Below are 22,742 nucleotides of genomic sequence, written 5' to 3'. Positions count from 1 at the left end.
CAGCAAGACTGTTAAAGAAAAAAAAAGAAAAGACACAAGTTACCAGAATCATGGATAAAAGAAGATGTTACCATAGACCGTACAGGCTTTAAAAAAAAAAAGAGAGATAATCAGAGAATAACTACAAGCAACTCTACACACATCAGTTGACTACTTAGACAACATTGACCAATTTTTGGAGAAATACAATCTACAACTCAACCAATGTGAAATAGATAATTTAAATAGCCATCTAACTATTGAGGCAATTTAACTTGTAATTTAACAACTCTCCCAAAAGATCCAGGCCCACATGATACCACTGAAAAATTCAATGTTTAAAGAAAAATTAACATCAATTCTACAAATCTCTATCCAGAAAATAAAAGAGGAGGGAATACTTCCCAATTCATTGTGTGAAGCAAGTGACAATATTAACCTAATACCAAAACCAGACAAAGGAAAGAGAGAAAGAGAGAAAGGAAGGAAGGAAGGAAGGAAGGAGGGAAGGAAGGAAAGGAAGGGAGGGAGGTCCATATGTAAAACATCTCACACCATAGATCTTCAGAAATGAGCAAGGAGCAGTATATTTGTGGGAGTGGGCTAACGGAAGGGTTGAGAAAATGGTGATGAGGCTACTTTTTCCTTTAATTGATTCATTTATCAGGTAATTATGAAAGTATCACTGTATATTCTGTAAAAGTTTAAATAACAGACAAGCATAAATCATGAAATGTGAAAATGTCTGTAGGTGAATCTTTAATATAGATACTAAATAAATCTCTTAAACTTTTAATAGGTTGTGGAAAGCTATAACCCAAAGTAGTGTTTAGACTATATTAATTGGCTCTCTTTCAACTGAAATTTTAAAAATACAGTAGCTGATGCCAGTGGCATTAGGAGAACATCTGGATTGCCTGATATACACAGGAGCTTTTAAAAGCTCTTATTTCCTCACATATTTGTTTGTCCCAACTTCATCCTTCCTGGGCTTTTCAGTCTGTCTATTCCTTGTCCTGACTGTTGTTCTTTTTTCCAGGCTGCTGCAGTCAGTACTTTTACCTTTGAATGTTATATTATTTTGCTAGGACTTTCATAACAAAATACCACAGACTGGGTGGCTTAAAAAACAGGAATTATTTTTTTCACAGTTCTGGAAGCTAGAAGTCTAAGATCAAGGTGTTGGCAGGCTTGATTTCTCCTGAGGCCTCTCTTCTTGGCTTGCAGATGGCTGTCTCCTCATTCTGTCCTCACATGATCTTTACTCTGTGTGCACATATCTTTGGTGTCTCTTTGTGTGTCCAAATTTTGTCTTCTCATAATGACGCCAGTCAGATTGGTTTAGGGCCCATCCTAAATGCCACATTTTAACTTACTCACCTCTTTAAAGACCCTATTTCCAAATACAGTCACATTCTGAAGTAGGGGTTGTTAGGACTTTGAACATATGAATTTTGAGGTGACACAATTCAGTTCATAGCACTCCACCCTCTAGATACCCAAATTTCATGTCCTTCTCACATGCAAATTACATTTACCCCTATCTCAACAGACTAAAAGTCTTAATCCATCTCAGTTTCAACTCTAAGTCCCACATCTCATCTAAATATCATCTAAATCAAGTGTAGGGGAGACTCGAGAGATGATTGATCTTGAAGCAAAATTCCTTTCCAGCTGTGAAACTGTGAAACCAGATTAAGTAATCTGCTTCCAAAATATAATAGTGAGATAGGCATAGGATAGACAGTCCCATTCCAAAAAGAAGAAATTTGAAAGAGGAAAGGGGTCATGGTTCATAAGCGAGTCTGAAACCTAGGCAGAAAATTCCATTAGATTTTAAGGGTCAAGAATAATCCTCTTTGGCTCAATGCTCTGTCCTCCAGGCTCATAGGGTTGGAAGCTCTACTTTCTGGGCCCACTGGGGTAACAGCGCCACTCCTGAGGCTCCAGGCCTGGCTTGCTGAAACCAAGGAGACAGCCCCATCTTTGGGGTCATTTCTACCTTTTCTTGAAGGATAACACATGTTCACAGTTGAATGTATCTGTTGGCCTGTCCTGTAGAATCCCAGAGGTCCAACAGTCTTCCTTCACTTTGTCCCATCTCTGTCTTCTTCAGTCGAAGCTGGCAGTGTTTCTGCTGGTATAATCCCATCTCTGTTCCAGGCTTCTGCTGAGATGGCTGATTAGACCATGAGTCATACCCATAATCTCTTTATGGAGTGACTGTCTAATCACATACTTGGTGTTCTCTCCAGAGCATGCTTTCTCATTTTTTGCAATATGGATAGACTGAGAATTCCTCAAATATTTAAGTTCTGATGCCTTTTTGCTTAATTTCTTCTTCAATTTTTCTCTCTCTCACACATTTTGCTATAAGCAGCAAAGAGAAACTGGGCAATGCCATCAACGTTTTGCTTAAAATCTCCTCTGCTAAATATCTAAATTTGTCACTTACAATTTCTACTTTCCACAAAACACTAGAACACAATTTGGCCAAGTTCTTTGCCACTTTGTAACAAGAATCACCTTTCCTTCAGTTTCCTATAACATGTTCTTTTTTTCTTTCTAAGTTCTCATCAGAATCTCCTTTAATGTCCACTTTTCTACCAACAGTCTCTTCATGGCAAACTAGACTTTTTCTGACATACACTTCAAAACTCTTCCAGCCTCTATCCATTCTCAGATACAAAGCCACTTCCACATTTTCAGGCATTTGTTAAAGCAGTACCTCTCTTCTCAGTACCAAAATCCATATTAGTGTTCTCCAGAGAAACAGAACCAACAGGATGCTTATTTATTTTAAGGAACTGAGTCACACAATTGTGGAGGTTTGGCAAGTAAAAATATGGAAGGAATTCCCTGGCAGTCCAATGGTTAGGACTCTGAGCTTCCACTACAGGGGCCACAGGTTTGATCCCTGGTCAGGGAACTAAGATCCCACAAGCCAAGCAGCACGGCCAAAAAAAAAAAAAAAAAATCAAAGGAAGAGGTCAGTCAGTTCTTCAACTGATTGGATGAGGCCCACCCACATTATGGAGGGTTATGTGCCTTACTCAAAGTTCACTGATTTCAATGTCAAATTCATCCAAATGATGGAAGAAATTTTCACATATTGAGGTATGGGGAAGTCATTCTAGCTTATACATGGTGTAACTTAAACTTTATGCTAACCAGAACAGCCTGTTTTGTGGCCTATTAAACATACATTGTAGGGACTTCCCTGATGGTCCAGTGGTTAAGAGTTCACCTTCCCATGCAGGGGGTACAGCTTCGATCTCTGGTCAGGGAGCTAAGATCCCACATGCCTCATGGTCAAAAAAACAAAAACAAAACAGAAGCAATATTGTAACAAATTCAATATAGTCTTTTAAATAAAATGGTCCATGGACTTCCCTGGTGGTGCAGTGGTTAAGAATCCTCCTGCCAATGCAGGGGACACGGGTTCGATCCCTGGTCCAGGAAGATCCCACATGCCACGGAGCAACTAAGCCCATGCACCACAACTACTGAGCCTGCGCTCTAGCGGCCGCGAGCCACAACTACTGAGCCTGAGTGCCTGAACTACTGAAGCCCGTGCACCTAGAGCCTGTGCTCTGCAACAAGAGAAGCCACCGCAATGAGAAGCCCGTGCACCACAACAAAGACCCTGCTCACTACAACTAGAGAAAGCCCATGAGCAGCAACAAAGACCCAATGCAGCCAAAAAAAAAAAAAGTTCACATCAAAAAATCTTTAAAAAAATACATTGTACATCTGCTTTAACCATTAAAGAACAGGGTGTTTTGTCCAGAAGTAAAGAATGCCCATTTGGAAGATAGAGATAAATGCTTCCTTTTCTGGGACATCAATGTTAGTATTCCTTCAGTGATAAGGCTCCTTTCCCAGACACCAATGCCATACTGACTTACTGTGTATGTGCTCATCCGTCTTTTTTGTAATCTTGAAGAAATGTACCTCTGTCATGTTTGATGTTCTTTGTTCTGACAAGACATAAAACTGTGCTGAAAACCATGCTTCGCTGAAGCAGTTCCTCAGAGCTATCTGAGAGGCTGTCTCCTGGGCAATAGTCCTCAGTTTGGCTCGAATAAAACTCCCCTCTATTATTACAGTTTAGTTTATAGATTATTTCCATCAACACAAAAAGCACCTTCATAGAAACATCCAGAGTAATGTTTGACCAAATGTCTTAGAACCATGGCCCAGCCAAGTTGACCCATAAAATAAACCGTCACGAATGCTGTCAGCAAATGCTGCCTGGGAAGTCACTTCAGCCCTGGGAATTCTCCAAGTCAAGAAAACAAAGGGAAGCCCCTGAGGTGGTCTGTCACAGAGCTGCCATACTAGTCAAAGCATACAACCACTATTCTTTGAGAATAAGGTCTGTACTATTTTCTCTGGCACTTAGCAACCTACACCAGGAATCTTCATGGTTGCTGCTGATCTGGGGAATAGGGATGGTAAGAGAATTATTTTAAATGCCATAGCTCTCTCTTACTAAAATGTCACAGCTTCTTTCTTCATTAAACTTTCTCCTGGTTGTAAGATTTTGACTAGATTCTAGAGTTCCGTGAAAGTTGAGTCTGACAGTCTTTGCCAGCTTAGTTGCTTTTGTAGATGAACAGGGCCCTGGAGTTTGCTACTGTACCATTTTGAGTGACATCACTCCCCTAAATTAAACCACTTTCATGGACCCCTGAAAGTATCATGGGACCTAGGCATTGGTCACTGAGGTCACTGATAACTTCTCCAAGAAAGCAGTTCAACACCACACCCTTATCCCTCCCCCAACTTGCCACACCACCAATTTAAATGATTTACCCAGTATTGACTAAAATTTTAATTTTTGATGTGTGCAGCTAATTTTAATAAATAATTCATCTATTTATTTTGGAAAGATCATCGTAATTTGGTATCTTAGTGAATATTCTTACGATATATAGTTTGAATTCCTACCCTCCAGCTTTAAACGCAAAATGGACTTCTGCAAAAGAATGTACCAATTCTAAAAATGCTTACAATTCAATTGAACTCATCTTGTACTTCCTGTGGAAAAAAATGCTACTTTTTTTTTACATGTTCAGAAAAGAGAATTTGCCATTTTTGTGGCCAATTAACACTCTATTTGCTCTACTCTGGTTCTTCTTTCCCCTCTCCTTTCACCAGTACACCAGATGGGCTTTTTAAAAAGAGGGGAAGTGATATTGTAACACCAATAATGTTATACCAACAGTATTCTGGAAGAAAAGTTAATTTGAGGACCATCGAACTCCCCTTTGGACTATTCATTCAACCAGGTATGAGCCCAACAATCATATCATGCTTCAGTTAATATTTACCATTTTATTCAAATCTCAATAAAAAGCAACCATTAAATGCCTTGCCTAAGTGCAGATAAATCACCATCTAAATTTATTTGCTTTTTGATAGGATTAACACATCAAGGGAATACTATAGCCTATTTTTCCTATTCCTAATGACTCCATGTTTGGATTTTGATGGTATTTCTACAAGGTCACACAGCAACTTGATGGTACAACTGAGACCAGAATCCTGGGATTTAGATTCCCAGGCTACGACTCTTTATACTATACCATGATGATGCTCAAATGCTTACAGGAGGTGTTTACCATAAAACATAAAAAAAAGGAGCACCAGAGTAAAAAGCATAATCAAGATGAAACAAGTTAAAGGTAATGCCTGGGCTTCCCTAGCAGTACAGTGGTTAAGAATCTGCCTGCCAATGCAGGGGACACGGGTTCGAGCCCTGGTCCAGGAAGATCCCACATGCCGTGGAGCAACTAAGCCCATGCGCCACAACTACTGAGCCTGCACTCTAGAGCCCATGAGCCACAACTACTGAGCCCACGTGCCACAACTACTGAAGCCCACAGGCTTAGAGCCTGTGCTCTGCAACAAGAGAAGCCACCGCAAGGAGAAGCCTGCACACTGCAACAAAGAGTAGCCCCCACTCGCCACAACTAGAGAAAGCCGCACGCAGCAACGAAGACCCAATGCAGTCAAAAATAAATAATAAATAAATTTTAAATAAATAAATAAATAAAGGTAATGCCCCCTCCTCACAGTCCTCTCCCACTTATAAATTCTTCCTTTTTCAGTTTCAAGTATTTAGCTGGTCATATTTTTCTAACTTAAAACTGAGCTCAACTCTGAATATCAGCTTTTCCTAAGCTAGATGTAGGATAAATGAAACTATTAAAACTTTACAGTGTGATCTCCCCAGAGGTGCAAACTGTTTAATTATTTCCCCTCTCACTCCCAAAGTAAGATAATATCCAGCTGGGAAATGATCATTTACATAAAACAATACGTAGAAATTAAAACACTTTAATATAATATAAACATTTCCAGAATATAGACTGATTTTTATCAGTACTTTTTTAGAGCTCTTTAAAACCATATATCATCTTAGTTTACTATAGACTGTTTCATTTTCCACTTTCAGAAATAGAAAATACAAAAATACACTGCAAATTAGATTTAACAAACAAACAAAAAATCAGTCTAAATCGCTTCACATGTTTTCCTTGGAGAAAACCAAGAAACATAAACAAACACACAATAACAACAATAAAATACCACCAACACTAACACAAACCCAAAGAAGGGATGGATTCTGTAATGCCTGGTGATTCATTTAAAATAAATTATCTCCCACAGGTAAGTAATTCACTATCACAGCAATTTGTAGAAGCAGAGACAGCCTCATTAAGGGAAATTACTTTATACATAGGAAACATGTAATTTTTCTTTCAATTTAATAAATGAGGAAAAATAACTTGAGGAAAAGGCATATTGAATACTCTTATTTCACTTGGCTTTTGTTAGCAGTTAAAGTAACTGTCCACTTAGGAAAATTCAATAACATGAATTTAACAAAACCAAACTCTTCAACTTATTTCTTCAATTCAACCTAAGTGAACAAAACTGAAAAGTTCAAAATCCAAGAGAAGACTCATCCTAAAGCACTGACACCTTTGTCTTTTCTTCAACAGGCTTCCTTTTCTCTTATGTTCTTAGGTTCTTCTTAGGTTCTTCTTTCTCAGAGACTAGGTTTAGGCTTGTCTTTTCTTTCAATTCAATTTCAATTTTTACACACAAAAAACTAAGCTTTCCTGAACTGACACTGACTGTATTCACCTCTCCTTTTCTTCATTGGATGTTCCTGTCTTTGTCTAAATTCCCCTATTCTTAACCGATTTCTCATTGGGTAAACAAAGCTAAAAGTTCAAAATCCAAGAATAGACTCATCCCAAAGCATTTCCTCTTCTGTCTTTTCTTCAACAGATTTCTTTTTCTCTTTCTTGTGCTTATGTTCTTCCTTCTCAGAGGGAACACCATGTCTTTTTTTCTTTTTTCGATGCTTAAGCTTTCCTGAACTGACTTTATCTCCCTCTCTTTTCCTTTTCTGGATGCTCTTGTCCTTGTCTAGATCTGTATCCCCATAACTCTTTTTCCTTTTATGCTTCGACTGCTCCTTCTCTGGCTTTTCTTCACCTTCCTCCAGGTGCCTTCTCTTCTGATGTTTCCGTGTATGACTTGCTTCATGGTCACTGGTATTGTTTTCTGAGGAGAGGTGCTTGTAAACTTCAGATTCTACACTGTATGGGCCAGAATTATTTTCCTGTTGACTAAGGCTCAGGGGTACTGGTTTTTCTGGGAAATAGTCTCTGGTGGGTTGACAGTAGGTCATAGAGTCTAATCTCTGTTTGCTGTCATGAGTTGGTAAGCAATGAGGTAACTGCTTTTCCGCTGCCTGTGAAATACTATATGATACTGGGTAATTCTGGAAAGTCTCAAATGGGAGCCTCTGCTCAAACATTCTATGTCTGGGTCTGGAATCAACCATTTCTCTGTATTTATGGGTTTCCACAGAGCTCTTGCTTATATTTCTGAAACAAGTCTTTGGCTCTAGTCCTCTGGCTTTCTGCACTTTGATATAATCCTCAAGTTCATCTTGGAAAGAGTCATATGACCTCTTTGAATGAGCTGGTAACGAGTGATGTAATTGGCTTCCCACTGGTGAAGTACCGTATGGTCGCTGGGAGTTCTGAGAAGTCTCAAATGAAAATCTTTGCTCACACATTCTTGGTCTGGGTCCAGAATCAACTTCTCTGTACCCATGGGTTTCCACAGAGCTGTTGCTTATCTTTCTGAAACAAGTCTTTGGATCTAGTCCTCTGGCTTTCTGCACTTTGATATAATCTTCCAGTTCATCTTGGAAAGAGTCATATGTGTTCTTTGAGTGAGCTGGTAAGCAATGAGGTAACTGGTTTTCCACTGTTTGTGAAATATTGTATGGTCCTGGGTATGTCCAGAAAGTCTCACATGGGAGTATTTGTTCAAACATTCTATGTCTGGATCTGGAATCAACTGCTTCTCTGTACCTGCAGGCTTCCAAAGAAGTCTCTTCCATCTTTCTGAAATAAGTCTTTGGTTCTGGTCCTCTGGTTTTCTGTACTTTGATGTAATCTGTACTTTCATCTTGGTAAGAGTCTGGTGGCTTCTTCGGATTCTTCACTAGATTGGTAACAATGGATTCTCTGCAAACAAGAGAGTAGAAAGTTCTTGTTACTAGATTATTTTATTTGGAATGTTTGCTTTGCTTTCAAAAATATTAGTTTGAAAAAACAAATACAACAGAGGCCCAAACAAAATTTTAAAACCTACCTCAATATAAAAGCTAAAAATTGTGAATTTTGTATGTCAAAGAGAAGCAGCAGGGATAGTCAGATATCTCCTAAGCACCTCACAATGTTTTACACATAAAAAAATTTTCAGGCCTGGGATGAATGGAAATATGGGTACAAAGAAGCAGACATATTTGACACTGCTATAGTACTTAAAAATATAAGGCATGTTGGGATGTGTGGGAAAGGACCAATAATATTTAATGCCCTAAAGATGGTCTGATCTGAATGTCACATTGCTTTAAAAAATTTTTGATTATTAGTTCCCTGTACAGATCTATAAATGTGACAGCTATTTATTCTGGAACCCTGAGAACGGACTTGAGGTTATGGGGAGGGGGAAGGGTGAGCTGTGACAGGGCGAGAGAGAGTCATGGACATATACACACTAACAAACGTAGTAAGGTAGATAGCTAGTGGGAAGCAGCCGCATGGCACAGGGATATTGGCTTGGTGCTTTGTGACAGCCTGGAGGGGTGGGATAGGGAGGGTGGGAGGGAGGGAGACGCAAGAGGGAAGACATATGGGAACATATGTTTATGTATGACTGATTCACTTTGTTATAAAGCAGAAACTAACACACCATTGTAAAGCAATTATACCCCAATAAAGATGTTAAAAAAAAAAAAGAGTCTAAATGAAGGTTAATTTGGTCAGTGAGACAACTTAGCTACTTAGTATTCAGACTCAATAATATAAATATTTTCCACTAAAATAATGTAACCGAAATAGTATGCTTTGATTTTAAAAGCAACAACAAAAAATATACAATAGTTAAGTGCCCCACTGTCCCACTACCTGACTTATCCGATCCCCAATTGTCCACTCAATCCTCTCCTCCTTAAAATAACAAAACAGATTGGAATAAATGTGTATTGAGCTCCTACTATGTGCCAGTCAGGCACCTTGCACATATTTTTATATTTCATTATAACCACTTTATGTCAGAGCTGTCCAAAGTTACATATGTGGCAGAAAGATAGATCTGGTATTCCAATTCAGTTCTGTCTAACAACAAGACCTTCTTTCTTAACCACTATACCTCATTGGAAGGATGATGACTGGATCACTGAATCTCTGGAACTAGCCAACCTTCCAGGGATTACAGGGATTATTTGAATTTATATGGTTAGCCTGAGAATGATCCTTTAGCATCTTTCCAAAGAAGGACAATGCTGTCTGGTCAGGAGGAGTGCCAGTTAGCCAGCTCTGTCAGTTACTATCATGGCTAGAGAACTCCCTGGGAGATGGAACTAACATACAATATGTTACAAATATCACCAACCATACCCAGGATCAACTCTTAGGGAAATAAATGCCTAGAAAGTTTGTAAAGTACATGCAAAGGTACTTGACAGAAGCCCTGGTCTTTGGTATCACAGGAGCATTTTGGCAAGAAATACTTACTTAATTTGATGTTCACTTCCTTGCATATGGGACCGGAACATTTCTAAAGATGTAAAGGTGATATTACAAATATGACAAACATAGGTTTTCATACTAAATGCTGAAAAAACAGAGAGTTCAAGTTAATAAGGTCAATAGGAATACACTTCGAATCACATAGCTGGACAGGAATTTACTAGAGATCATCTACTTGAGCCTTCCCAGTTTAAAGCTAAGGCCCAGAGAGGTCAAATGACTTGGTCAAAGTCACACAGCATTAGTAACAAAGATAGCCTCTCAGAGCCCATGTCTCTTAATTTAAAGTCCAAAATTTTTCACACTACACCACACTGCCTCTCTAGCCTTGGCCTCTTTCCTAAGAAACTGCTATCTGCCTGTTTATTGTTGCTACATGAAAGTACAACAGACACTTCAAATCTAGCATGCCCAATCAATCTTTGCCTCTTAATCCCTCAACCAACCTCTTTTTTGTTTGCCCCTAATTCTCTTTCTACCCAACTAAAACTTGAAACATCCCAAAATATTAAAAACAAATAAAAGAAAATTCTTACTCTCTTACCTGAAATCACTGTAGTGCATTACTTTACCAAAAGTTATTTCTACAGACAGATTTTAGAAATGAGAGAGGTTCAGTGAGCCCCACTCTCAGGATAAATTCTGAAAGCAAAATTCTAAAACAAAACTGCTAGTTACCACTTCATAAGAGTCAAGAACTATAGAATAGATATACTAGCTACCTCTCTATTCTGATTCATAGGTAGAACAGGAAGCAGGTGACAGATTAAGTTTTATTTTCTTAATCTTATCACCTTCCACTTTCTCTTTGGTCTGAAGAAGCAAATTAATAAATTTCATAAGCTAAATATAAAAACAATCCCACCCTAAGGAAGAGGCAATAAACTGATGGCTGCAGAGATTTTTAGGGTCAGGGAAGACCATCTTCTTTTAAATCAAACAGCAACTTAATCATTTAAAGGCCACTAAATTAATTATTACTAAGTGTATTGGCCTTGTCTAAGCAAAGATTATTCACAGAAACAGGAGATTATTGTCAAGTAGAAAGAAAGAAATTGACTTTAAAGAACATGAGGACTACGTTCACTATTGACATATACTCTGTGGTGGGCCCAGGAGAGCTCAGCCAGTTATGTCAAAGTCTAAATAAATAATTCTTCAAAACTATCCTCTCTTCCTGTGCTCTGATTTTGTGCTTGCCAAGTCACTTCTGATTATAATTTGGTTTCCCATATTACTGATACAAAAAAGAGGATACCCTAGATGATAGATATTTTTTTAAAAAACCTCAGAACTGGAAATATATATTTCTCCTCCTACCATAAATCAATACCAGAATGACAGTGTATTAAACTACAATGTTTCCCAGCCTTCTCTGGCAAGAATCACCTGGAGGTCTCGAGAGGAAGGCCTCCCACTAGCAGCCGTGAGGCTGTTCTTGAGGAAGGCTGATTCCAGCACAGTCATGGCTGCAGCTAGAAGGATTCCTGGACCAAGCCACCATGGTGTAGCAGCATTCTTTGAAAAACAACGACTGAGCCAGTGACCGTGTGGATGAAAGGCTCTTGGTGCTGCAGCAAGGAGTCAGTGCTGTGCCTCTGAGGCGGGAGAGCCAACTTCAGGAAACTGGTCAACAAGAGACCTCCCAACTCCATATAATATCAAACGGCAAAAATCTCCCAGAGATCTCCATCTCAATGCCAGCACCCAGCTTCACTCAACGACCAGCAAGCTACAGTGCTGGACACCCTATGCCAAACAACTAGCAAAACAGGAACACAACCCCACCCATTAGCAGAGAGGCTGCCTAAAATCATAGTAAGTCCACAGACACCCCAAAACACACCACCAGACGTGGACCTGCCCACCAGAGAGACAAGATCCAGCCTCATCCACCAGAACACAGGCACTAGTCCCCTCCACCAGGAAGCCAACACAACCCACTGAACCAATCTTAGCCACTGGGGACAGACACCAAAAACAATGGTAATTACGAACCTGCAGCCTGCAAAAAGGAGACCCCAAACACAGTAAGATAAGCAAAATGAGAAGACAGATACAATAATATATATTAATATATATAATATTTGTATTATATTTGAGAACAGTATGGAGGTTCCTTAAAATACTACAAATAGAACTACCATATGACCCAGCAATCCCAGTACTGGGCATATACCCTGAGAAAACCATAATTCAAAAAGAGTCATGTACCAAAATGTTCATTGTAGCTCTATTTACAATAGCCCGGAGATGGAAACAACCTAAGTGCCCATCATCGGATGAATGGATAAAGAAGATGTGGCACTTATATACAATGGAATATTATTCAGCCATAAAAAGAAATGAAATTGAGCTATTTGTAATGAGGTGGATAGACCTAGAGTCTGTCATACAGAGTGAAGTAAGTCAGAAAGAGAAAGACAAATACCATATGCTAACACATATATATGGAATTTAAGAAAAAAATGTCATGAAGAACCTAGGGGTAAGACAGGAATAAAGACACAGACCTACTAGAGTACGGACTTGAGGATATGGGGAGGTGGAAGGGTGATCTGTGACAAAGCGAGAGAGAGGCATGGACATATATACACTACCAAACGTAAGGTAGATAGCTAGTGGGAAGCAGTCGCATAGCACAGGGAGATCAGCTTGGTGCTTTGTGACCGCCTGGAGGGGTGGGATAGGGAGGGTGGGAGGGAGGGAGACGCAAGAGGGAAGAGATATGGGAACATAAGTATATGTGTAACTGATTCACTTTGTTATAAAGCAGAAACTAAGACACCACTGCAAAGCAATTACACTCCAATAAAGATGTTAAAAAAAAAAAGAATCACCTGGAGTGTGAGTTTAAAATACAGATCCCTAGACTCCCTCCTCTGGAGAATATGATTCACTGGGACAGGGATTGTGTATTTTAACAGTACCCCAGCTAGTTATTGTCAGAGGATGTGTGGAGAAAACCACTAAGGGAATACCTTTCCAGTTCCTTGGTTATTTTTCTGCATCTTCCAATTTTGTTTTTGGTTTGCGGAGTCCCTGATTTGGGGCTGATCACCTCTGAAGACTCTGGACTTCCTGCAAAGCTGAGGACTAAATCCAGGACTCTGCATGCTCATAACAACCCTTTTCAGGAAATTATTACTAACCTTATTTCACAGGTGGGAAAATTAAGGCTCATATTCACTTGGCCAATACCATGTATTTTGAGGGCACCCAAGTTATGCAAGATAAGCAGGAATCCTGGTTTCCTCTAGACTAGTGGTTCTTAAGGTTAGTTACACATTGGAACCTTGTGGAGAACTCTAAAAATATTCATGTTACAGCTCCACATAAGACTAATTTAATCAGAATCTCTAGGGGTAGAACCAGGCTTTCTTACTTTTTGAAAGCACTCTAGATGATTTTTCTGTGCAGACACTGTTGAGCACCACTGCCTAGATTATCAAGTCAATGATCTTCAGTATGATTATAAACTCAGATTATATTTCAGAGGTTTTACATATTTGTTTAGTGCTTATAGAGTATATTGTATATAATGTTCTCCTCAGTTCCTCCTTGGTTTCTTCACAAGTTATACCAGAAGATTATAATATAGGCAATATAGTAGTTTAGAGCAGCTGCAGGTCACATATGAAAGATCCAGAGGCAGTTCTGGAACTATGGTCTGCTTTCTATTACCTTAGCCTTTGTCTTTTTCACACACTGATATTCTTTATCTTTTTCTAGGATATAGACATCTCAGAAAATAATATATAAAAATGGTGTAAACCCTTTCTGTGAAGACATGAAGTCTATTTATTGGCCCCAAGATCAAAATTCCTGGTCTGATCCTACTGAAACCTGCCTCTACTATGCTCCTTACACTGTCCATTCTCCTATCTGAGTCTGCTCCTTGGGCCTGTCAAACTTTGCTCCCCTCAGCCCTGCTAGGATTCCGTTTCTGACTTCACCCAGAAACTCAAGCTTCTTTGCAACCTGTAACTTTCAGAATCATCCATAAGCTAACACTTGTGGAGCCCACTTTTCTCCTAATCACAGCCGTATCTCATAACTCCCTGGACTAAGGTCTTTGTTTTCAAAGGATAGATTGAGGAACTGCATATCTTTATAGTCTAACATTTTGGTTCTCAATCTTGGCTCTGTATCATAACCTCTTGGGGAGTTAAAAAAGAGAAAACAAAACACTAATGTGTGGGTCCCAGGGATTCTAATTTAATTGATTTTAGCGATGGCCTGTGCATTGGGATTTCTAAAAGCTGCCTGCATGATTCTAGTATGTAGTCAAGAATGAGAACCATTGATCTAGTATCTTAAATGGGGAAAATCAACTGAGAGCTACATGCAAGCAAAAATGCAACTTAATGTGGCATTTAGCTTATGAAGAAAAACAGAAAATGTCCAGTTTACATGTTTTTAAATTACAGCAGGAAAACAAAATATTTCAAGAAAACTAACATTTGTTGATGACCTATTCTGTGATGGGTACTGTATATACTGCTTCATTTCATCCTCTTTCAATCCTGTGAAGTAGTCTTATTTTCATTTTATACCTGAGGAATCTGAGGTGCAACTGGGCAACTGACTTCAAACATTTCTCCAAATCTATGTTTATCCCACTACACAACACTGCCTTTCAATAAACAATTATCAAATATTGAGAAAAACCATATACTCATTCCCATATAAAGCACTGAGAAGGATATTGCAGAATAAAATACAATCCCTTGTCTCAAGGGGGCCAATTCAGTTAAGGGACTATAATTAATGCAACTGTCAATGAACAGTAATACCTATGAAAAATCAGAGGAAGGGGAGAATATCAAGAGCTAGAGAAGCGAGGGAAGTTGTGATGGACTTTGGAGGAAAAGAAGGATTTGAATTGTAAGGAAAGCAGTTAGGGAATTCCAGGGGATGAAAACAATATCAGGTATGGAAGAGACAGAAATGAGCATGATGTGCTGAATTCAAATAATCTGTTCAACCAACACTAAACACCTCTGTGGCACCAAGCATCATGCTAGATGCTAGAGGTACAAGATTAATAAATTGGGCAGGTTGCTCACAAATCCAAGTGAGAAACAGACACATGAACAGAGGATTTCAATCTCATTTGGTAAAAGGTAAGACAAGTATGCTTAAGAGGTATGGGAATTCAATGAAGCAGAGGCACTTAGTACAATATGGGAGCCTGAAGAGGGCTACTGGAAGAGATGATGCCTTAGTTAAACTTGGAAAAATGAAAAATAGTTAACGGTTAAAAGAGTTGAGAAGAGTACTGTAGGCAGAGGAAATAGCATGAAAAGAACACAGAAGTGTTTACAGTAACTAGTTAAAATTTGGAATTGTTGCAGAATAAAATATAAGGGGATGAGATGGGAGAGGCAAAAGTACATCACATCAAAGAGACTTTTATATTATGCTAAGGAGCCTAGATTTTTATTCTGTGGGCTGGGAAACCTTGAAGTGGTTTAAGTAGTAAGTAACATGGTCAGCTGTGTGTTTTAGAGAAATCTCTCCTCTAACTGCAATATGGAGGGTAATTTTAAGAGGAGCAAGCCTGGAAGTAAGGAGACCACAGTTACATAAAGCAAGAGATGAGGAGGGCATGGGCTAGAAAGGTCACAGTAGGGGTAGAGAGAAGCAGGGATATTGGTGAAATACTTACCATTAAAACAGACAAAATTTAATGACTGAGTGAATGTGGGAGATAAGGGAGAAGGAGGAATCTAGAGAAGTCTAAAATACCTCTCAGCATAGTTTGGTGACTGAGTGGGTGGTGATCCTAACTGAAATTGGAACTTCATAAGGAAGCACTATTTTAGGAGGTGGGAGAATAAGCATTGGTGAGTTTGAATTTGGACACACAGAGTCTGATATATCTGTGAGATTTTCATGTAAAGGTGTCCAATAGGCAGTTAGATATGGGAATTTGAAAGGCAGAAGATAGGTTAATTTTGGAGAAGTCAGGGGATGGGGGTTAGTTAAGACAATCAGAGTGGGTGAGATGTCCTGAGGATAATGTATGGGTGGGCATAGCAACACCAACATAATGATAAAAACCCTGGAGAGCACCACTCTTTAAACTAGATGGTAGAGGAGGAGGGGGACCATGAAAAATCAAGAAGTAAAGGACAAAGTTGTAAGGATGAACAGGAGAGACTGATGTCAAAGGAGGAAAGTTTAGTGAATGGAGTAAAGATGGCCATTGGATTTAGAAATTTAGAAGTCACAATAACCCCGTGAGGGACAGTTTCAGTGGAACGGTACAGTGGTGGTGTGGAGGGCTGGGGGAATGTGTGTCAACAAATGGTAATGAGTTGAGGAGTGAATATCAGTAAAGACAGTTAAGAGTATATTTGAAAAACAAAAACAACAACACAACCAAAAAAAACCTGGCAAAGAAGAGAAGGGGAAAGTGTAGTAGTTAAAGGGAAACTCAAGGTTAAGGGATTATTTGGTTAAGGCAAGATACTTGGTATGCACATTTGATGGCCACATTTTTCTTGATGAAATAAGGAATAAGCTTGCCTGAATGTTGTGAGGAGGGGGAGTGTTGAACAGTAGAAGAGAGTCCTGGAGAGTGGTGTAGGCTTAAAAATCACTGCTGAAAGGAAAGTGAAGGAAAAGGAAAAGTATTAAGTAGGACTAAAAGGCCACAGAGATTGGATACTAAGACTCTGTAGAGGCACCCAATCTCTAGCCTTATATAATTCTCCATAGCATCACTCAGTGTTCTGAATGTAAAAGTAGAACAAGTGGACTGTGGAATTGATCCTGGGTTGAAATCTTGCTACTAGGTAGTGAGAGAATAACAATGAGGTATAAGTAAAGCCTTCCAGAAGGTGGTTACAGCATTAAACTGTGAGATGATGGTAGTGAAAATGCAATGGAAGGATAAAGGAAGAAGAAACAGTTCTAAAAAGACCTGATAAGACTGTGGACAGATAGGAGATAGGGAAATTTAGTCAAAGATGCCCTCAAAGATTCAAGTGTGGGTGACTAATAAATAGTGGTACTACTGGTAAAGAAAGAAAACTTGGTAAATTTAAGGTGGTTTTAGGGAAGATTATTAATTCAGTTTTAGATATGCTGAGTTACAGGTGAAGGTGAGACATCTAAGTGCAATAATGGGGCTAGAAATTAGTAAAATAAACAAAACAAATACAGTAAATTAAAAATACATACATATTTTATTTCCATATTGTTATGGTAGCCATTCCTGTGCTAATAAGATCTGGACTGAATGAGGGACATGAAGAGAGCAGTAAGAATGATGAAGAAAAAGGGAAAGAGATTAGATATAGTAGAAACATATATAAACCATAGCAGACAGAAAAGAAGGCAGAGACAGAAAGAAGGGAGAAAATGGGTGAAGAGTGAATATAGTTAAAGTGGCACAGGTTAAGCTGTTTTTGTCTTACCGCTTGCTCACTTATAATATGGGCTTCTGCTGTAGCTGTTCTTTGCAATTCTCATTTGCTACTTTAAATTCTCCAGCTATTTTTTTAATCCTCAAATGTTTACTGTTATCAAAATGAAATAGTCAAGGCAGGGTTGAAAATCTGTTCTTTGAGCTTCATCTTCAGAGGCTAGTATAAAATGACTTCAAAGACTGGATTAAATTATGCTGATGATCAGCACTCGCCTCCCCAGCCAGATAAAAATTTCACCAAAATCCTTCTCTCAATCTAATAACCTTGAAACTTCAGAGTGCTAAAATGACCCTCCTTTCAGAAGTGACCAAAGTGCACACATTTCTCATGGCTGACACACTTCTCAGTTCCAATTTACCTAATGCCACAAACTAGAAGCCGCTTATTTCAGATCACCCTCAGCGTAGCGATGGGAAAAATACCCTAACAAGTGGAAGTCTGTCATTTCTCCAAACATCTACGACTTTCAGAAGCCCTACCACTTCTATTTCTACACTTGCCTAAATCAACGTTCTTTAAAATCCTAGATAAAAATACAGATCTCTATGTAACTTTTGGGGACATGTTGAATCACATTAAGCAGAAAACTTAATAGTACAAACACAGGGTTAGCACTCAATAAATAAAGGTTAATAGTTCACTGATTCATATATTAAACTAATCTCTATTGAGGTAGGCCTACTCTGTGCCAGTTTCTATCTCTAGTACTGGAAATACAGATGAGTTAGATGAAGTCCCTTCCCTCAAAGACCTTACATTCTAGTGGGAGATAAAGACACAGGGAGAGATAATTAGATATTCAGGTTAAGGAAGCACAGAATATAAGCCTTGAAGGAAGTGAAAAGGCTTGAAAGAAGTGAAATGAGTAGTAGTTGGTCAAGAGAAGAGGGACATGAAGATGTTCTAGGCAAAATGGCAGCATGAAGGGCACAGAGACAAGAAATGGGGTAATGGTTTCTGGAAACCATAAGCAGTTTGTAGATTCTGACCCACATAAATCATAGCAGGAAGTAGCAGGGAATAAGCCTGGAGAAGGAGATAGGGACAAGAGGGTAGAGAGCTATGAAGCTTAGATTTTTATCCTTAGAAAATAGAGAAATAAGGACTTTTAAGCAGGGGAATGACATGAAAAGACGTACACTTTAGATGAAACACTCTAGTGGTTAAACTGAGGGTAGATCTGGGGAGACAAAACTGATGGCAAGGAGAGTAGTTAGAGGTTGTGGCAATATTCTAGAACAATGCTTCTCAAAATTTATTGTGAGTACAAATCACCTAAGCATCTTGTTAAAATGCAGATTCTGATTCAGTAGGTCTGCAGTGAGGCCTGAGATTCTTTTTTCTAACAAGCTCCCAAGTGATGTTTATAATGCTGGCCACAAACCACACTTTGAGTAGCAAAACTCTAGAAAAGATGTTGAGGGCCTGAACTAGTATGGGAAAAGCATGGCTGGAGAAAAGGTAACAGTAAGATTCAGGAGGTAAAACAGTCATGGCTTGGTGCCTCATTAGATATAGGAAGTGAAGTAGATGGTGCTGAGGGATTTACAATTAACTACAGGTTTCTACTTTGAATGACTGAGTGGATTTGAAATGGCTATGAGGTATACAGGTGAAGAGGTAGCTGCTCTTTGAATATATGAATCTAAAGCTTTGCAGAAAGGTCATAAGCATACAGATGACAGATGAAATCAGAGGAACGGATTAGATCATGTTATAGATTAAGGTCAAGAATGGAACCATGGGAACGTCTACATTTAGACAATGAATTTAAAAAAGAGCCCCCAAAGAAAACAGAAAATAAATAGAAACACGGGAAAAGAACAATAGCATAAGGAGTTACTAATGACAAAGAATAGAGCTTCAAGGAGGGAGTAATGAACATTTTCACATTAAGCAAAAAGGTCTAGTAAGGAAAGAATTGAAAAATAATGGTGAGTAGAGGAAAAGTGGGTGGAGAAGAGAATATGAAAAGGGAATAAAAATACTAGTAGTGAGATGGTGCCTGTGGGGGAAAAATGAAAAAACATATGGTTAGAAGAGCAAGTGGATCACTCCAGTCAGGATCAGAATCTTTATTGCACCTGAATTCTTGCCACTCTTTCTCAGCTCTTTTGTTCATCCTCTCTCCTTCCCACTGCTATCAATCTAAATCATATACTTCCTCTATAAAGATTTTCTGAACCATAATGTTTGGCTTCTCTGGTTACCAAAAATATGTACACAAAAATCCATGTCTGCAGCCTCTTGCAATGAAGTATTATTAACCCAATTAGTTATACACTTGCCCCTTCAGGGAAAATAGTATATCTTCATTTGTATTCCCAAGAATAACTAGCCTAGCAACTAAGAGACACTTAAGTCATACTTAGTGACCGAATGATATAACTACATGATACTAATTTAAAATACTTCCTTATGTACCTATGATATAACATGAAACCGTGGTAATACCTATATTTTATTAGTAAGTGTCATCTAAACCTTTCTGGGTCTCATTTTCTAGAAAACCAACAGACAGACCTATATGGACTCAAAAGTCCTTATCGAAAATTCTATGATCCCATGAGTATTATAAACCTTGTATTCAGTAAAAGCAAAATAGTATATACATAAGCCAGATATGTTTAATAAAATATAAACTTTCTAAGAAAGAGATTTGGGATAATTTTACTATTTACCATTTGCATCTGATTTTACTGGAAGAGGTTTCTCTCTTATCTTGTCTACAAACTTCTTCTTAGCTTCATTTCTTTTGTGTTTTTTCCCAACATAATGTTGTTGGGCCATTAATGGACCATTAAAGGAAGCAGGACAGAGCTTACAATACTTGTTTGGATTATTCAAATCCAAAGCACTGCTGGAAGAGGAAGGCGTAGTCTCGTCTTTAATCCCACCTGGAGGAGGCTTGACAACAAGGGGCTTCAGAAAAGTTGACTCAGCAGAAGTAGTAATAGGCATACCTGCTGAAATAGTCATAATGAAAAGTGATCAACATGTGTCCAGCTATTAGAGCTGCATTCATTATAAAGTATTAGGGAAAGTTAGAGTTTTTTTAAAACCTACTATCTCTGGACTTTTTCCATATAGGGCTGTTGGATAAAGGTACTCAGGCTAAAACGAATTTCCTTCTGTGAGAATAGAAATTTGAATACAAGTCTGTCACCAAGTTTCTCCAACAAAGATACAGGAAAGAATATTCAGCATTAGGCATGTATTTCAAATGAATTTTATTCATCTGAAAAATCAATAAAGGCATAAGAGATGTCTTAGGATGGTTCTTGAAATTAGTGAGGGTAAAAGAGATGGTACCAACTTCTAAGTTGGTGTCTTTCTTGAGTAGCAAAGTAAATCACCTATTCAGTCCAGATTTGTGGTGTCTGTATCAAAATAAAATTTATGCAGTTGTTTAAGGCTATAAAATTATGTTTCCACATTTACAGTTATTTCAGATCTCTTTCATTTAGTCTCCTCTCTGAGCCCAAATTTATGAATTTTGGGGACTAAAGATAAGGCTTTACAAGATGCTTTCTCTTGTAGGGCACACTGATTCTGTCCCTCTTGACTGACAGGCAGAAAAACAAATATACAAAAATTAGAGAGACTAGAATAAATTTAAAAATAATTCTGGTTTCATTTATTAAGAAAACTATATGTTTTAATGCTGATGAGGCCTACACTATGAGTTGGAAATTAATGTTGGTAAAATTTCCATGCTAGACATGCTTTATTCCTAAAGTGTTGAAGCTAGTGAGAATGTGGTAAATTATTTATTCCAGAGAATTGATCATCTTATTTTTTGTTCTGGCACACATTTTCAAAATACAGGCACATTTTCAAAATACAGGCTGGGTTTTCCAGGGTGTACTCTGCCACTTCAGGCCAGAAGTGAGATCTGTGGGTCAGTTCTCTCATGCGCTGGCGGCCCAACATCACTGGAAGGAGGAAACAGCAATGTTTTACAGTTCTCTGTATCTTTGGCATCTAACATAAAATAAGTACTCAATAACTGCTGATTGATAATGCTAGTAGTACCTTTTCTTTATATTCATAGGAAGAAAGAAATGAGCAATCCGGTAGAAGAAGATTCCATACCTTTTTTTTTTTGGCTATAGTTATAGTCAGAAAATGCTGCAACATAACTATATTATGGTGAAGACATTGGTCTGAACACACACTATGAGGTAATGTTTTGGAAAGTACTAAAGCAAAAAAAGAAGAATGAGATAGATGCCAAGGGGAAGAAGTAAGAAGGAGCTAAGACTTTATAATTTGATTAGAAACTGGAGAGTTCAGGTTGCTTATTGTTCTTTCTGTATAGCAACATAGCAAATAACTTGCTTTTATTTGGATTTAATAAACTGAAAAGGAGAGGTCACAACATTTCTTAAAATTCAGCTAGCAATTATGATCTCTATATTAAATTACAAGGATACAGAAAGAGATTAACCAGGTAGAAGAAGAACCAAGTTACTGTGGCAGAGTAAAAGTCTCTCCAATAAAAAATGGATGGCAGAGATGGGAAAAAATTATAGAGAGACCCTGTATTGAAGTTAAAGAGTGAATGTCATCTTACCCATCTCTGGCTGAAATCCTGATGGAGATACCTGATCATGCTCCTCCATTAATTGCTTCAGTTTTTTAGCATGGAATTTCCCCACATAGTGAGACTGAGCAACAACTGGGGAGCTAAAAATCATGTTGCAGAGATCACAAAATTTGTTTCTGTCCACTACTTCACTCCTATGCATCTGAAATAAGCACAATCTTGTTAGAAAGATTCAATAACTCAAACTTTCGAATTACAACATCAACAAAGGACACTCACCTGAAAATTCCTAACATCCATCTTCATTTTCTTACCAGGCACTTCATTTTGTTCCCCATGCATTTGAAAATAAAACCTAACATTTTGATCATGTTTTTCACTCTAAAAAATATATATATATAATATGACTTTGTTTATTCAATAACAGAGGTACCCCAAATTTACACCTCTTCAAATTTGAGGACAGTACCCGTGAATTGAAATATATTTAATGTGTACCAAGTTTACGAAAAGGCTTCACATGCTTTCAAATCTCTAAATCTCAATTAAAATGAAAATAATGCTGTAATTTAGAGTCCAATAACTTCTAGGTTTTTGTTTTTGACAGAGACTCCTAGATTTTTTTGCCTAATATCAAACTTATTC

At 38.2% G+C, this 22,742-nt stretch overlaps 1 protein-coding gene across 1 annotated transcript in view; it reads right to left on the bottom strand.

Annotated features, from left to right (window-relative positions):
• Nucleotides 1-6,308: 6,308 nt before the first annotated feature.
• ZMAT1 (zinc finger matrin-type 1) overlaps nucleotides 6,309-22,742 on the bottom strand; it is a 34,663-nt gene continuing 18,229 nt past the window's right edge. Inside the window, exons 3-7 of the mRNA XM_027099842.1 lie at nucleotides 22,377-22,478; nucleotides 22,125-22,299; nucleotides 20,230-20,514; nucleotides 10,095-10,194; nucleotides 6,309-8,540 (exon numbers count right to left, since the gene is read on the bottom strand). Of these exons, the coding sequence (XP_026955643.1) occupies nucleotides 7,226-8,540; nucleotides 10,095-10,194; nucleotides 20,230-20,514; nucleotides 22,125-22,299; nucleotides 22,377-22,478 (1,977 nt within the window). The 3' untranslated portion in view covers nucleotides 6,309-7,225. The remainder of the gene's footprint in view (nucleotides 8,541-10,094; nucleotides 10,195-20,229; nucleotides 20,515-22,124; nucleotides 22,300-22,376; nucleotides 22,479-22,742) is intronic.

Source organism: Aethalodelphis obliquidens, unplaced genomic scaffold, assembly GCF_003676395.1.
Source record: "Aethalodelphis obliquidens isolate GAN/ISIS:26980383/991018 unplaced genomic scaffold, ASM367639v1 scaffold145, whole genome shotgun sequence".
In the NCBI taxonomy this organism is placed as follows: domain Eukaryota; kingdom Metazoa; phylum Chordata; class Mammalia; order Artiodactyla; family Delphinidae; genus Aethalodelphis; species Aethalodelphis obliquidens.
The sequence above is the reverse complement of the archived record's forward strand: the minus strand, read 5'-3'. Positions and strand labels throughout refer to the sequence as shown.